Source organism: Dryobates pubescens, chromosome Z, assembly GCF_014839835.1.
Source record: "Dryobates pubescens isolate bDryPub1 chromosome Z, bDryPub1.pri, whole genome shotgun sequence".
In the NCBI taxonomy this organism is placed as follows: Eukaryota; Metazoa; Chordata; class Aves; order Piciformes; family Picidae; genus Dryobates; species Dryobates pubescens.
In genome coordinates, this window is record NC_071657.1 from 133,286,133 (window position 1) to 133,303,458 (window position 17,326).

Below are 17,326 nucleotides of genomic sequence, written 5' to 3' on the forward strand. Positions count from 1 at the left end.
AGTGATGGTGACTCCACTACCTCCCTGGGCAGCACATTCCAATAGGCAATCACTCTCTCTGTATAGAACTTCTTCCTAACACCCAGCCTAAACTTCCCCTGGCACAGCTAGAGACTGTGTCCTCTTGTTCTGGTGCTGGTTGCCTGGGAGAAGAGACCAACCCCAACCTGTCTACAACCTCCCTTCAGGTAGTTGTAGAGAGCAGTAAGGTCTCCATTGCCCTTCATCCTGTCACTGCAGGTCTTTGTAAACATTCTTTCTGCATCCTTCTTGTAGCCCTCTTCAGGTATTGGAAGGCTGCTATTAGGTCTCCATGGGTGCTCTCCCAGCACCCTCAGCCTGTTCTCATATCAGAGACAACCCTCTGGTCATTTTCATTGCCCTCCTCTGGACCTGCTCCATAATGATAAGTTTGCAGTATATCTTAGACTTGCAGCTGATGTATTTCAGTGTTAAGGCATGAAAGATAGAAAAAGTCTCCTTGCAGATGCCTGAATTTTATCCACTCCATATATTTCCACTCTAAGACAGGGGGGGGAAAGGAAAACAATACAACATAGGCTGTTGTTGAAGTCCTGCTTTATACTACATGACAGACTGAAAGAAATGTTTGATAGATTTCTTTCTTCATGTGCTGATTGAAAAGCAAACCAGACCTTCCAGATTTCATTCCCCTTGACTGTGTGCTGAGTTTTCCTACCCAAATGGGAAGGCCACATTCAACTTTACAAACTGGAAGAGAAGCCAAGATATAAATGTGTCTTGGACAATTCAGAACCAATTGATTGAAGAGCTGCCACCCCTGAAATGTGTTGGGAAAACTCTGTGAGTTGGAGTATAGATTGGAAGAGAGAAGGATCATGAGAGAAGCAGAGCTGTTTGTCATCTGCACAGCAGTAGTCAGTCACTTGAGTAATGTAACCAGGGAGCACGAGGATACAGACGTAGAACAACGCAGGGCAGAGAGGAAAGTCCTGTGGGATGTCAGCTGTGAGTGGAAAAGGACTTGATTAGGCATGGGTGTATTTAATACAAATGATCAGAGAGAAAGAATTCACACCTTGAGTCCTGTGTCCAGTTCTGGGCCCCTCAGTTTAGGAAAACTGTTGGGATGCTGGAAGGTGTCCAGAGAAGGGCAACAAAGCTGGGGAGGGGTCTGGAGCACAGCCCTGTGAGGAGAGGCTGAGGGAGCTGGGGTTGCTTAGCCTGGAGAAGAGGAGGCTCAAGGGAGACCTTCTTGCTCTCTACAACTACCTGTAGGGTGGTTGCAGCCAGATGGGGGTTGGTCTCCTTCCAGGCAACCAGCAGCAGAACAAGAGGACACAGTCTCAATCTGTGCCAGGGGAGGTTTAGGCTGGATGTTAGGAAGAAATTCTTCCCAGAAAGAGAGATTGTCCATTGGAATGGCTGTCCAGGGAGGTGGTGGAGTCACCATCACTGGAATAACAAGAGACTCGATGAATAGAATAGAATAGAATAGAATAGAATAGAATAGAATAGACCAGGTTGGAAGAGACCTTCAAGATCATCGTGTCCAACCCATCAACCAATCCAACCCACCTAAACAACTAACCCATGGCACCAAGCACCCCATCAAGTCTCCTCCTGAACACCTCCAATGATGGTGACTCCACCACCTCCCCAGGCAGCCCATTCCAATGGGCAATCACTCTCTCTGTATAGAACTTCTTCCTAACATCCAACCTAAAACTCCCCTGGCACAGCCTGAGACTGTCTTCTACTTGGTGCCATGGTTTAGTTGCTTAGATGGTGTTGGGTGACAGGTTGGGCTTGATGATCTCTGAGGTCTTTTCCAACCTGGTTAATTATTCTATTCTATTCTATTCTATTCTATTCTATTCTATTCTATTCTATTCTATTCTATTCTATTCTATTCTATTCTATTCTATTCTATTCTATTCTATTCCATTCTATTCTATTCCATTCTATTCTATTCCATTCCATTCCATTCCATTCCATTCCATTCCATTCCATTCCATGCTATTCTAAGTTGCATTGTTTTCACTCTTTTGTGTTTCAGAACAAGAGCCAAGGACTGAGCTTTGTCCGGATACATGCACCGTGGCAAGTACTCAGTCGAGAAGCTGAGCTCCTTAGAATCAAAATGCCCACTAAAAAGGTAAGCACCTCCCATGTCCTCTCAACTAGCTGCCTGACTGAAGGAAGAGGGATCAGAATGTTGGTTCAATGTAGAGAAAACCAAGGAGTTATTTCCAAATCAGTGTCCAGTTCTGGAGGCTTCAGTACAGGAAGAACATGGACCTGACAGAATGGGTCCACAGGAGGGCCACGAGAATGATCAGGGGGTTGGAGCACATCTGCTAGGAGGACAGGCTGAGGGAGCTGGGGTTGTTCAGCCTGGAGAAGAGGAGGCTCTGGGAAGACCTAGTAGCAGCCTTCTAGTACCTGAAGGGGGCTACAAGAAGGATGGAGAGAGACTGTTTGCAAAGGCCTGCAGTGACAGGATGAGGGACAATGGCTTCAAAGTAGAAAAGTGTAGATTTAGATTGGATATTAGGAGTAGGCTCTTTACTGTGAGGGTGGTGTAACACTGGAACAGGTTGCCCAAGGAGGTGGTTGGGGCCCTGGAGATATTCAAGGTAAGTCTCAAGAGGGCTCTGGGCTGCCTGATCTAGTTGAGGGTACCCCAGCTGACTGCAGAGGGGGTTGGACTAGCTGACCTTTGGAGGTCCCTTCCAAACCAGACCATTCTATGATTCTATGATTTTATGGTTCTATGATTCTATGATTCTATGATTCTAGGATTCTATGATTCCATGATTCTGTGATTCCATGATTCTATGATTCCATGATTCTATACTCAACTCCTCTCTTTCATCCCTTCCTAGCTTTGTTCCTTTGGTGCCTGCATATTTCTCCCTCTTTCTTCCCTCAAGGGAGTTTTCCCTTTCAAGGTTTAAACATAGGTTTGGCAAATTCTGGCCTTAAAAGAGGAAACAAACCAACAAAAGTGGATTTTTGGAAGTGCCATGCTAATGTACAACTTTTTATTTACTCAGATGTATGAAATCACAGAAGAAGGAGGAATACTCAAAAAGTTAAATGAAATATGGTGCAAGCTGACTGAGCCTCTGCAACCCCAGGTGCCACGCCAAGAGAACACCAACATGAAAACCTTGTCTTACCCATTTTCCAGAGAGAAAATCTATTTGTGAGTACTTTACATTGTGATGAGCAATCAAATAAGCTACAACTTGCCTTTTGTTTTTACCTCTGCATTATGTCAATCAAAATTCAGAAATCCACAAATCCAGGCTGGGCAGGGACTGGCTGGAAAGCAGCCCTGAGGAGAGAGACTTGGGGGTGCTGGTGGATGAGAAGCTCAACAGGAGCTCTCAGTGTGCACTTGCAGCCCAGAAACCCAATTAGATCCTGGGCTGCATCAAGAGAAGTGTGGCCAGCAGGGCAAGGGAGGTGAATCTCCCCCTCTGCTCAGCTCTGGTGAGACCTCACCTGGAGTACTGCCTCCAGTTCTGGAGCCTCTATTACAAGAGGGATCTGGAGCTGCTGGAAGGTGTCCAGAGAAGGGCCACAAGGATGATCAGAGAGCTGGAGCACCTCTCCTGTGAGGACAGACTGAAGGAGTTGGGGCTGTTCAGTCTGGAGAAGAGAAGGCTCTGAGGTGACCTAAATGTGGCCTTCCAGTATCTGAAGGGGGCCTACAAGAAGGCTGGGGAGGGACTTCTCAGGATGTCAGGTAGTGATAGGACTAGGGGGAATGGAATGAAGCTGGAGGTGGGGAGATTCAGGCTGGAGGTGAGGAGAAAGTTCTTCCCCATGAGAGTGGTGAAGCCCTGGAATGGGTTGTCCAGGGAGGTGGTTGGGGCCCCATCCCTGAAGGTGTTTAAGCCCAGGCTGGATGAGGCTCTGGCCAGGCTGATCTAGTGTGGGGTGTCCCTGCCCATGGCAGGGGGGGTTGGAACTAGATGATCCTTGTGGTCCCTTCCAATCCTGACAATTCTATGATTCTATGATCATCCAGTCCAACCCCTCTGCAGGCAGCAGGGACATCCTCAACTAGATCAGGCTGCCCAGAGCCCTGTTTAACCTCAGCTTGAATATCTCTGGGGATGAGGCCCCAACCACCTCCCTGGGCAACTTAGAATAGAATAGAATAAACCAGGTTGGAAGAGACCTTCAAGATCATCATGACCAACCTATCATCCAACACCACCTAATCAACTAAACCATGGGACCAAGCATCCTGTCAAGCCTCGCCCTGAACTTGTTCCAGTGTTCCACTACCCTCATGTACATGCCTGTACTTTTTCATTCATATTGCCTTTAAACATCCAGTTTTATCTTACTTGCTGTGGTTTCCAAGTGAATTTTAAATCAGAATATTTTATGATCATAGAATCATAAAGTCAATAAGACCTCAGAGATCATCAAGTCCAACTTATTGCCCAACACCTGATGACTACTAAACCATGGCACCAAGTGCCACATCCAATCCCCTCTTGAACACCTCCAGGGATGGTGACTCCACCACCTCCCTGGGCAGCACATCCCAATGACAAATTACTCTTTCTGTGAAGAACTTTCTCCTCACCTCCAGCCTAAACTTCCCCTGGCACAGCTTGAGACTGTGTCCTCTTGTTCTGGTGCTGGCTGCCTGGGAGAAGAGACCAACATCTGCCTGTCTACAACCTCCCTTCAGGTAGTTGTAAAGAGCAAGAAGGTCTCCCCTGAGCCTCCTCTTCTGCAGGCTAAGCAACCCCAGTTCCCTCAGCCTCTCCTCACAGGGCTGTGCTCGAGGCCTCTCCCCAGCCTCGTTGCCCTTCTCTGGACACGTTCAAGACTCTCGATGCCCTTCTTAAATTGAGGGGCCCAGAACTGGACACAGGACTCAAGGTGTGGCCTAACCAGTGCTGAGTGCAGGGACACAATGACTTCCCCTAATATCTTATTACTACCAGACAACTGGTTTTTGTGGGGGTCTTTAATTTCTTCTTTTCTTCTCACTGTTTCAGGTATAACATTAAAGACAAGGACACCTTTTTTGACAACGCTACCCGCAGCCGAATAGTAAGTGAAGCAAAGTTTTCCTTCTCCTTGACCTCTTGTGCTGAAGGCCATTTGACAATGAGTGCTGCTGGTTACTTTGCTAATTTCATCAGTTCAGGCACATCTCTGCTCCTGCAAATTGTGAAGCAGTTGTAAGTGTGAAAGAAACACCATCACTGGAGCTGCCCAGGAGTAGGAGGTGCTACTCAGGGAAATATTGTTGCTCATTCCTCTCAGCTATTCAAACCTCTTATTAAGCCTTGCTTCATGGTCTTTAACTAGGTCTTATTTGTAGAAAAATAGAACCATTAAGGTTGGAAAAGAGCTTTAAGATCATTGAGTCCAACTCCCATGACAGCTAAACCATCACTTGAAGCGCTGCATTTACAGGTTCTGCATCACTTCCTGGGATGGTGACTCCACCACCTCTCTGGGCAAACTGTTCCCAGCCCTCACCACCCCTCAGGAAAGAAGTTTTTCCTCATGTCCAACCTAAACCTCCCTGGCACAACTCATACCCATTTCCTCTCCTTCTATTGCTCACTCCAGCCTCCTTTCAGGTAGCTGCAGAGAGCAAAAAGATCTCTCCTCAGCCTCCTCTTCTGCAGACTGAACAACCCCAACTTCTTCAGCCTCTCCTCATCTGACTCCCTCCAAACCCCTTCCCAGCCTCGTTGCACTTCTCTGGACACCCTCCAGCTCTTCAACACCTTTCCTATCCTCTGGCACCCAGAACTGAACTCAAGCTGTGGCCACTCCTGGTTGAAGTAAAGAGGCACCATCACTGCCCTGGTCCTGCTGGACACACTGGATTTGGTAAAGGCCAGGATGCCCTTGGCCTTCTTGGCTACCTGGCCACACTGTTCCTTGCACATGTTCCTCAGATCCTGCCAGCTCTCCAGCAGGTTGGCAAAGCCAGGTTTTATTTTGCATATACAATGCCAGCTCCTCCCTATGTTCAAACACAGCTGGGTTTCACAGATGAAGCATCCTCACAGATCACTTTCTGTGCACCTTGATGTTGTATTTCCAAATATGAAAGCCAAGAGTCTCTTTTTGATCTTTTTGTGGGGGGTTTGGCTTTGTTTGGTGGGTTTATTTTGTTTGGCTTGGGTTGTTTGTTTTTTACAAAGTCAGATTTTGATGTGATTTTCTTTAGTGTAAAATTGACATCCTACCTGTAGTCCTTACATTTCATACACCTGACACAGAAGGATTTAGCTTACAAACCTTAGGACAGGTAAGCCAATAGCAAGGCTTACCACAGCGTTGTTAAGTGTTAAATAGTGGCCTCCAGCCATGAATGTATAAGTGAGTGACACATTTGTGTGTGCAAATGAGCTCTGCAGAGGTTTGAAGGTTTTGATCTTATTGCTAGCCCCATGATGAAAACATTCCCTTCCCTCGTGACACCCAGCCCTCATAAATGGCTGTAAATATCCCAGGGCTGGGGGTCAGGAAGGAAGGGACAGCCTCTGCTCACCTGCACCCTGGGGTAGGACAAGGGACAATGGTTGATGGTAGGCTGAACATGAGCCTGCAGTGTGCCCAGGTGGCCAAGAAGGCCAATGGCATCCTGGACGATATCAGGAACAATGTAGCCAGCAGGAGCAGGGAGGTCATTCTGCCCCTGTACACTGCACTGGTCCGGCCACATCTTGAGTCCTGTGTCCAGTTCTGGGCCCCTCAGCTTAGGAAGGAGGTTGACTTGCTGGAAGGTGTCCAGAGAAGGCCAACAAAGCTGGGGAGGGGTTTGGAGCACAGCCCTGTGAGGAGAGGCTGAGGGAGATGGGGTTGCTTAGCCTGGAGAGGAGGAGGCTCAGGGGAGACCTTCTTGCTCTCTACAACTCCCTGAAGGGAGGTTGTAGCCAGGTGGGGGTTGGTCTCTTCTCCCAGGCAACCAGCACCAGAACAAGAGGACACAGTCTCAGGCTGCACCAGGGGAGGTTTAGGCTGGATGTTAGCAAGAAATTCTACAGAGAGAGAGTGACTGCCCATTGGAATGGGCTGCCCGGGCTGCCCGGGGAGGTGGTGGAGTCACCATCACTGGAGGTGTTCAGAAGGAGACTTGATAGGGTGCTTGGTTGCATGGTTTAGTTGATTAGGTAGGTTGGATAATATGTTGGACACAATGACCTCAAAGGTCTCTTCCAACATGGTTTACTCTTCCAACCTGGTCTGGTCTATTCTATTCTATTCTATTCTATTCTATTCTATTCTATTCTATTCTATTCTACAGTATAGGAGGTTCCACCTCAAGATGAGGAAGAACTTCACTGTGAGGTGTACAGAGCCCTGGAACAGGCTGCCCAGAGAGGTTGTGAAGTCTCCTTCTCTGGAGACTTTCAAGCCCTGTCTGGGTGGACTCCTGTGTGACCTGTGCTAGATTCTATGGTCCTGTTCTGGCAGGGGGTTTGGACTGGAAGATCTCCAGAGGTCCCTTCCAACCCCTACCACCCTGTGATCCTGTGACAAGCCATTCTGTGTTTAACCACTGCTCTTTCCCACAGGTACGTGAGATCTTGAAGCGCACATCTACAAAGGCCAGAAGCAGCATGGGTAAGAAGCAGGAAAATATTGATAGGTTGATTTGAAAGCAATGTTTCCTTTTTTTTCTAGCAGAACACAGAAATAGGCTGAGACATTTTAACAAAATCAGACTTTCTGGTCCATGGTTTCACAGAATTACTGAATCAAAGAATACATCTGGTTGGAAGAGACCTCCACGATCACCCAGTCCAGCCTTTGACTCAGCACTGAAGGGTCAACACTAAACCCTGTCCCTAAGCACCACATCAACAAAACACTTTAACCCCCCCCAGGATGGTGAATCCACCACTGCCCTGGGCAGACCATTCCAATGTTTGAGAAGAAATATTTCCTAATATCCAGCCTGAACCTCCCTTGGTGCAGCCTGAAACCACTTTCTCTGCTCCTGTTGCTTGCCACCAAGGAGAAGAGGCTGCCCCCTCCTCGTTCCAACCTCCCTTCAGGTAGTTGTAAATAGCAATGAGGTCTCCCTTCAGCCTCCTCCAGACTGAACGCCCCAGCTCCCTCCTTCAGGCCCTTCTCCAGCCTCGTTGCCCTTCTCTGGATATGCTCCAGCACCTCAATGTCCATCCTGCAGTGAGGGGCCCAGAACTGAACACAGCATGATCACCTCCCTGTCCCTGCTGGCCACACTGCTTCTAATCCAAACCAGGATGCCAAGATCATCAAGTCCAACTGATCACCCAACCCTATCTAATCAACTAGACCATGGCACTAAGTGCCTCATCCAGGCTCCTCTTAAACACCTCCAGTGATGGTGATTCCACCACCTCCCTGGGCAGCCTATTCCAATGGCCAATTACTCTGTCTGTGAAGAACTTCTTTCTAAGCTCAAGGCTACACCTCCCCTGGCACAGCTTGAGACTGTGTCCTCTTGTTCTGGTGCTGGTTGCCTGGGAGATCAACTTCCACCTGGCTGCAACTTACCTTCAGGTAGCTGTAGACAGCAAGAAGGTCTCCCGTGAGCCTCTTCTTCTCCAGGCTAAACCACCCCAGCTCCCTCAGCCTCTCCTCATAAGGCTTGTGCTCCAGACCCCTCACCAGGTTGCCCTTCTCTGGACACATTTGAGCAACTCAACCTGATGTGGTCTAATATTAGTCAAGAAAGAATAAGAGTTTCTTCAATCATAAACCTCTGTGAAATGGTTTTGGTTGTCTTTTTTTTATTGTTTGGGTGGTGCCAGTGGAGAGCCATGGTTCCAATCACTATCAGGCTTCAGGAAAGACTTGCCAGATGCTTTCCAGTCACATGCCTCGTTGCTGGCAGGATGAGAAAGTGCTCAAAACAGCCTTTGTACCATACTAGTTCACTCAAGAAAAAGCCCTCCATGGAAACAAGACTTTCTGTGACAACATGTTTCCCATAGCCATGTACTCCTAGCTTGGTGCATGCTCATCTTGACATGATTTTGAGTATTTTTAGTAGAACAGCTCAGTCTCCTTTGTGCAGCCATGAAGTGAGTTCTCTAACTATTATTTTATGCTTGACTGGACCTAGCTGTTGACCAATTTTATTTCACTTTGTTTCCCTCCTTTAGGTATTGGTACATTAATAGCAAACAACGTTTATGATGCAGCATATCCACTCCATGATGTATGTATATCCTCTCCTCTCCTCTCCTCTCCGAACCTCTCCTCTCCTCTCCTCTCCGAACCTCTCCTCTCCCCTCCCCTCCCCTCCCCTCCCCTCCCCTCCCCTCCCCTCCCCTCCCCTCCCCTCCCCTCCCCTCCCCTCCCCTCCCCTCCCCTCCCCTCCCCTCCCCTCCCCTCCCCTCCCCTCCCCTCCCCTCCCTCTCCCTCCCCTCCCTTTCCCCCTCCCTTTCTCCCTCTCTCCCTCTCCCCCTCCCTCTCCCTCTCCCCTTCCTCTCTCCCTTCCCTCTCCCCCTCCCTCTCCCCTCCTCTCACCCCCTCCCTCTCCCCCCCCCTCCCCCTCCCTCTCCCCCTCCCTCTCCCCCTCCCTCTCCCCCTCCCTCTCCCCCTCCCTCTCCCCCTCCCTCTCCCTCTCCCTCTCCCTCTCCCTCTCCCTCTCCCTCTCCCTCTCCCTCTCCCAAAATCCCTGATGGTAGCACTCAGTAGTGCACAGATATCAATGGCTATAGCTGGTGAAAATGATTCATAGAATCATAGAGTGGTTTGGGTTGGAAGGGACCTCCAGAGGCCATCCAGTCCAAGCCCCCTGCAGTAAGCAGGGACAGCCTCCATTAGAGCAGGTTCCCCAAGCCCTTCCATGCTTGAACTTCAATATCTCTGAGGATGGGGGCTCAACTACCTCCCTGGGCCACCTCATGCTAAAGAGCTTGTTCCCAACATCCAGTCTATATCTCCTCTACTCTAGTTTGAAGCCACTGCCCCTCACCCTGTCACTGCTGACCTTTGCAAACAGTCCTTTTGCAGCCTTCTTGTAGCCCTCTTTGGGTGCTGGAAGGCTGCGGTTAGGTCCCCCTGGAGCCTTCTCCTCTCCAGGTTGAACAACCCCAGCTCCCTCAGCCCATATGAAAAGTCTCTCCCCAGCCTTCCTGTAGGATCTCTCCAGGTATAGGAAGGCAGCTCCAAGGTCCCCCCAAAGACTTTTTTTCTCTAGACTGAACAACCCCAGCTCTCTAAGCTTATCCTCATAGCAGAGGTGCTCCAGTCCCTTGATCATCTTTGTGGTCCTTCTCTAGCCCTGCTCCATCAGGTCCATGTCCTTCCTCCAGAGATGGTCGCAGGACTTCAGGTGAGGTCTCACCAGGGCAGAGTACAGTGGCAGAATCAGCCCTGTCCATCTGAAATATGAAAAGGCATTCTAAGTGTGTGATTCTAATGTGAAAACTTACAGAAACACCTTTCAGGTTGTGACCCAACAGTAAAAGCAGGGATGTAGGAACAGCTGAGCAAACTTCTATTGAATTCTATCTGTTTTCACATCAGTTATTAAATCACTTTCTCTCTCCAGGGTGAATATGAAGGCAAAAACGATGCCATGAATGAAAGACAGGTAAAGTGCATTGCCAAATCAGTTTCATATTAGATGTAATACTCTGTGAAGTAAATGTTGTTCGCTTTTTTGTTACAAATACATCCATTTTGGTACTACTTATTTTCCTTTATTTCTGAATATGTATTTTTTTTTCCCCCACAAGATCTTAAATAATGTCTTCTTGTGAAGGATTTCAGTCAGTTTGATTTAGATTTGTCTGTGTGGTTTTGCTTGAAGGGCAGTGAGGCCTCGAGCACAAGCCCTGTGAGGAGAGGCTGAGGGAGCTGGGGTTGTTTAGCCTGGAGAAGAGGAGGCTCAGGGGAGACCTCCTTGCTCTCTACAACTACCTGAAGGGAGGTTGTAGCCAGGAGAGGGTTGGTCTCTTCTCCTAGGCAACTAGCACTAGAACAAGAGGACAAGCTGTGCCAGGCTGGAGGTGAGGAGAAAGTTCTTCCCAGAGAGAATTGTTAGCCATCAGAATGTGCTGCCCAGGGAGGTGGTGGAGTCACCATCCCTGGAGGTGTTCAAGAGGGGATTGGACGTGGCACTTGGTGCCATGGTTTGGTAGTCATGAGGTGTTGAGTGCCAGGTTGGACTTGATGCTCTTTGAAGTCTTTTCCAACCTTATTGATTGTATGACTCCATGATAAGGTTAGGAAAATGTTGGGAGAAGAAACCCACCTGAACATTAATTGATGGAGAAATTGGGTACTGTGGGGCAGAGGGGAGCAGTATCTGAATGAACTAATGTCTGGAAAAATATTCACCCCCCTGGTTGTGCTGCCTTCTCTTTTTCATTCTCCGTATTAGGCTCGGTTATGAAGTGTTAAGTATTAAAAACATAAAAGCTTCTTTCCAGAAAGACTGTATTGATTATTCACATATGGCTCTGCTGCCTAGCCAGTGAATCTGCTGCAGGATGTCGATGCATAACATCATCTGTTTTCTATCTGAAGCTAATAGTCTTAGTGTTTAATTTCCTGAAAAGCCCAGATCAGGTTTAAAGGAAAAGGGGAGTGGGGGTGGTGTAGGGGGGGTATATTTGGGAGATTTTGTGGTTTTCTCTGCCCCTCTTTATTTTGTCATTTTAAAAGCACTGGTTAGGCTGCACCTCGAGTCCTGTGTCCAGTTCTGGGGCCCTCAGTTTAGGAAGGAGGTTGACTTGCTGGAGCGTGTCCAGAGAAGGGCAAAGAAGTTGGTGAGGGTTTTGGAACACAGGCTCTATGAGGAGAGGCTGAGGGAGCTGGGGTTGCTTAGCCTGGAGAAGAGGAGGCTCAGAGGTGACCTTCTTGCTCTCTACAACTACCTGAAGGGAGGTTGTAGACAGACGGATGTTGGTCTCTTCTCCCAGGCAACCAGCACCAGAACAAGAGGACACAATCTCAGGCTGCGCCAGGGGAGGTTTAGGCTGGAGGTTAGGAAGAAGTTCTATACAGAGAGAGTGATTGGCCATTGGAATGGGCTGCTTGGGGAGGTGGTGGAGTCACCATCATTGGAGGTGTTCAGGAGGGGGCTTGTTGGGGTGCTTGGTGCCATGGGTTAGTTGTTTAGGTGGTGTTGGATTGGTTGATGGGTTGGACACGATGATCTTGAAGGTCTCTTCCAACCTGGTCTATTCTATTCTATTCTATTCTATTCTATTCTATTCTATTCTATTCTATTCTATTCTATTCTATTCTATTCTATTCTATTCTATTCTATTCTATTCTATTCTATCTTATCTTATCTGTATCTTGTACTGCAAGTATCTGTTGTATAAGGCCCCCCCCACTCCTCCCCCCCCCCCCCCCCCCCCCCCCCCCATTAAAAGGTGAATTGAGCCCATCTGGGGTACTTAGGCAATAAGGCAGCACAAATAATTAAGGTTTACATTCCAGTTCATAATAGAAAAGGTTAATCCTTATTAACCCCCTTCAGGATTTCCTCGGAGCAAACAGACAGCTCAACAATGCTTGGGTCACACCCTATGAGGATCAGAAATCTGCAGTCAATGAAATGTTCTCTTTTCCTAAGACTGCTGATGGGAGTAAAGGAATTTCCCTGGTTTGGTGTCATTTTTGCTTGAGGGGTAAAAAAAGAAGGCCAGAAAGAAAGGCTTTTTCAGAAAGCTGTTGCACAGCAGCTTGGTAATAACTCCCCACCAGCATAAACATTGACTTGGTCTTTAAGCCTCTAGCCCACTGGCAACTTGTAAAGCTCCATTGCTAGCAAGATGTTTGACATGAGAAATACATGAGAGCTTTGTTACCTCTCTGGGAAGGACACTGCTGACAGATGCTCCAACAACATCCCTGGAATATTGGAAGCAGATTGGGGCATCTTATTATAAGCTTACAGAAAGTACTGCTTTTAAGTGAAGCTGATAAAGCAGAAGAAACTGTAGGACAAATCTCCTCCTAGAATTCCTTTCAATTGAATGAAATATCACGACAGGAAGCACATTCCATCTTCCAGATTAAGCTTAATCTTGTAAAATTGCAGTGCTGGGAGCGAGGTTCAGTGTGGGCAGCACACATGAATGGAAAATATTCAGGCCATAAGCTGACCTCCAGTGCTGGGGCTTTAGGAATGAGAATATCCAGTGGGACATAATTTGAGGTAATGCTACAGCAACCTGTTCCTGAACTGATTGCAGCAGTAGAAAGACCTTTAATTATTGCCCTTCAAATTCCATTCTGTAGCTAGGTTCAAAACAGCTTTTAAATAGCTGTAGAATTTAACCTCTTTAACAGTCTTCTTTTATGTATTTTAGTGAAGAGATTTATTACTATGATTGCATATGAACATAAAGAAAATTGTAGGTAATGCTGTGGAGTTAGAATCATAGAACCAATAAAGTTGGAAAAGACCTCAAAGATCACCCAACACCTCCTGACAACTAAAGCATGGCTTCAAGTACCACATCCAGTCCCTTTTTGAACACCTCCAGGGATGGTGACTCCACCACCTCCCTGGGCAGCACATTCCAATGGCCAATTACTCTTTCTGTGAAGAACTTTCTCCTCACCTCAAGCTTAAACCTCACCTGGCACAGCTTGAGATTGTGTCCTCTTATTCTGGTGCTGGTTGCTGTGAAAAGAGACCAACCCCCTCATGGCTACAACCTCTCTTCAGGTAGTTGTAGACATCAATAAGGTCTCCTCTGAGCCTCCTCTTCTCCAGGCTAAACAATCCCAGCTCCCTCAGCCTCTCCTCGTAGGGCTTGTGCTTAAGGCCTTGAGTTATGGGAAGGGATGGTTTTTGAATAGGTAACCACAAGTATTTACATGAATATATCAATACAGCAGCCAGGGCAATCCTCTTCAAATCCCATGGAAGCCAAAGAAAAGCAATCCTTGTCTCATCACTTTCTTTTCCACAAATGCAAAGCATTTTGCAAGATTTGCTCACTTTTGTGAGCAAAAGTGGCTCAGTTGGTAGCATATAAGACCCTTAATGGGAAGGTTGTGAGTTCAAGCCTGCAGTGGGCAGTAGTGACAGGTTAGACTCGATGATCTTTGAGGTCTCTTCCAACCTTAGTGATACTGAACTGAACCAAAAACCACTCCTGCTGCTCAGAAGTCAAAACATAAACCCAGCATGAAACAGTGCAGCATGAAAGCAGAGAGAGCTGTCAACCTTTGTTGTGTTGTAGAAGAGCAACATTCTTAAAGTCAAACCAACACGTTCCTTGAGTCTCATTGATGAACTACCAAGTGCTTCAGCACTGTAGGCTTCACTCTCTGATCTATGAACCACAGAATCACAGAATGTTAAGTGCTGGAAGGAATGTCCTGAGGTCATCCAGTCCAACGCTTCTGCCGGGGCAGGATCACCCAGGGCAGGCCACACAGGAACACATCCAGGAGGGTTTTGAGGCTGCAGAGAAGGAGACTCCATAACCCCCCTGGGCAGCCTATTCCAGTGCCCTCTTACCCTCACCATAAAGAAGTGTCTGGTGTTGTGGTGGAACCTCCTGTGTTCTAGCTGGTACCCTTTGCTCCTTCTCCTATCACTGGGCACCACCAAAAAGAGCCTGGCACCTTCATCTTGACACCCACCCCTCTGATATTCATAGGTATTGATAAGGTCCCATCTCAGTCTTCTCCTCTCCAAACTGAACAGCCCCAGGTCTCTCAGTCTTTCTTCATAGCAGAGATGTTCAAGTCCCCCAGTCATCCCTGTTGGACTCTCTCCTGCAGACCTCTGTCTCTCCTGAACTGGAGAATGCAAAATTGGACACAGTATTCCAGGTGTGGTCTCAGCAGGGCAGAGCAAAGGGGCAGGAGAACTTTCACAGACCTGCTGGCCACACTTTTCTTCATGCACCCCAGGATGCCTTTGGTCCTCTGCCACTCAGACACATTGCTGTGTCTCTAATGAGTATGCAATGGCAGAGCTCTGGGCACTTCAGTGGCTTTCACTTCCATATTCTGAACAACAAATAGTTAACTGGGTGCATATTTGCAGGACCCAGCTCTTCATTGCTTACTGGTTTCTTTAGTTCTTCCACATAGCACCTGCAGGAGAAGCATTTTAAACACTTGAAAAATGTGATTGGAAACCCTCAAAATATGTCAAGATCTCTATCTCTGCAGATACACTCCATGAAATTTCTCCATGCTTAGCTGTGCTGTTACCATCATGATATGGTGTGGCATGCTGGTAGCTGTCAAATCTCAAGAGCTCCAAGACCAAATGCAAGGTCCTGGACCTGGGTTGGAAGAACCCTCATGATCAAAACAGGCTGAGGGAGGGGGTGATGGAAAACAGCCCTGAGGAAGAGGACTTGTGGGTGCTGGTGGAGGAGAAGCTGGACAGGAGCCAGCAGTGTGCACTTGCAGCCCAGAAGGCCAGTGGCAGCCTGGGCTGCATCAGTAGCAGCATGGCCAGAGATGGAGAGAGAGGATTCTGCCACTTTGCTCTGGTGAGACCTCACCTGCAGTGCTGTGCTCAGCTCTGGGGCCCTCAACGCAGGAAGGACATGGACCTGATGGAGCAGGGCCAGAGGAGGGCCACGAAAATGATCATGGAGCAGCTCTGCTGTGAGGACAGGCTGAGGGTGCTGGGGTTGTTCAGCCTGGAGAAAAGAAGGCTCCAGGGAGACATCATATCAACATTCCAGTACTTGAAGGGGAACTCCAAGAATGGGCCCCCTGCTCCTGCTGGCCACACTGTTCCTGATGCAGGCCAGGATGCCATTGGTCTTCTTGGCCACCTGGGCACACTCTGGCTCATGTTCAGCCTGCTAGCAACCTGCACCCCCAGGTCCCTCTCTGCCTGGCCGCTCTCCAGAAAGGGACCTAGGGGTACTGGTTGATAGTAGGCTGAACAGTGACAGGCCTGCAGTGACAGGATGTGGGGCAATGGTTTGAAGTGAGAGAGGAGCAGATTTAGATTGGTTGTTAGGAACAAGGATGTTGGTTGTGGAGAAAGATGTGCATGCACCATCCTTGCATTGCTGCCTTGGTTGGAATCTTCCTTACCTGTCTGAAGAAAAAACAACACCCCACAACTTGGAATTTTATGTTGAAGCATGAGAAATTGCTTTTCCTGGTGGCACTTGGTGCCATGGTCTAGTCATGAGCTCTGTGGTGACAGGTTGGACTTGATGATCTTTGAGGTCTCTTCCAGCCTTGGTGATACTGTGATACTGTGATATATGTTTTTTAACTCTTTGAAGATGCTTCTAAACCCAAGTAGGACAAGTTGTGCCAAGTTAATTTTCTGTTTGTTTGTTGTTTCTTTCTTTCTCTCTCCTTTTTTTTTAGTTGCTGTATCAAGAATGGGCAAGATATGGAGTATTTTACAAGTTTCAGCCTATTGACCTTATAAGGTAACATGGACATGTATAAAACATTGAGGGGCCTGGTGCAGGATGATTACATTCCGGTAACTTCAGCAAACAGAATCTTGGATTGATCACAACATCACAAAGAATATCCTCACTGCTTTTCTGGTGCTTTGATGTTACAGAAACAAACCCAACAACATCAGAGCTTTGGTTTTGTATAGTGGCTTGTTCATAGAATCAACTAGGTTGGAAAAGACCTTAGCGATCAAGTCCAACCTATCACCCGACACCTCATGACTAACTAAACCGTGGCTCCAAGTGCCACATCCAATCCCTCTCTAGTTGTAGAGGGCAATGAGGTCTCCCCTGAGCCTCCTCTTCTCCAGGCTAAGCAATCCCAGCTCCCTCAGCCTCTCCTCACAGGGCTGTGCTCCAAACCCCTCCCCAGCTTCGTTGCCCTTCTCAGGACACCTTCCAGTCTCTCAATGTCCTTCTTAAATTGAGGGGCCCAGAACTGGACACAGGATTCAAGGTGTGGCCTAACCAATGCTGAGTCCACAGTACAATGACCTCCCTGCTCCTGCTGGCCACACTATTTCTGATCCAGGACAGGATGCCATTGGCCTTCTTGTGCACCTGGGCACACTGCTGGCTCACGTTCAGCCTACTATCAACCAGTACCCCCAGGTCCTTTTCTGCCTGGCTGCTCTCCAGCCACTCCGAGCCCAGCCTGTAGCACTGCATGGGGTTGTTGTGGCCAAAGTGCAGCACCTGGCACTTGGACTTGTTGAATGCCATCCTGTTGGACTCTGCCCATCTGTCCTGATGTAGGTGTGCACATCTTTTGCTGGATCTAGCCTTTGAAAATCTCAGTGGAGTGAGCAGTCTGGATGGTAATGAGGATCTTAGCGCTCAGACAGTGACCTGAAGCCTGGGAATTATGTTTATCAGGAAAGCAGGGATCTGTTTTTCCTCATCACTGCAATACAAGCCTA

At 48.0% G+C, this 17,326-nt stretch overlaps 1 protein-coding gene across 1 annotated transcript in view; it reads left to right on the forward strand.

Annotated features, from left to right (window-relative positions):
* Positions 1-17,326, forward strand: part of ANO2 (anoctamin 2) — a 169,858-nt gene that overhangs the window by 25,281 nt on the left and 127,251 nt on the right. Inside the window, exons 4-10 of the mRNA XM_054177870.1 lie at positions 2,042-2,140; positions 3,042-3,193; positions 5,016-5,070; positions 7,560-7,608; positions 9,138-9,193; positions 10,535-10,576; positions 16,309-16,373. Coding sequence (XP_054033845.1) covers positions 2,042-2,140; positions 3,042-3,193; positions 5,016-5,070; positions 7,560-7,608; positions 9,138-9,193; positions 10,535-10,576; positions 16,309-16,373 — 518 coding nt within the window. The remainder of the gene's footprint in view (positions 1-2,041; positions 2,141-3,041; positions 3,194-5,015; positions 5,071-7,559; positions 7,609-9,137; positions 9,194-10,534; positions 10,577-16,308; positions 16,374-17,326) is intronic.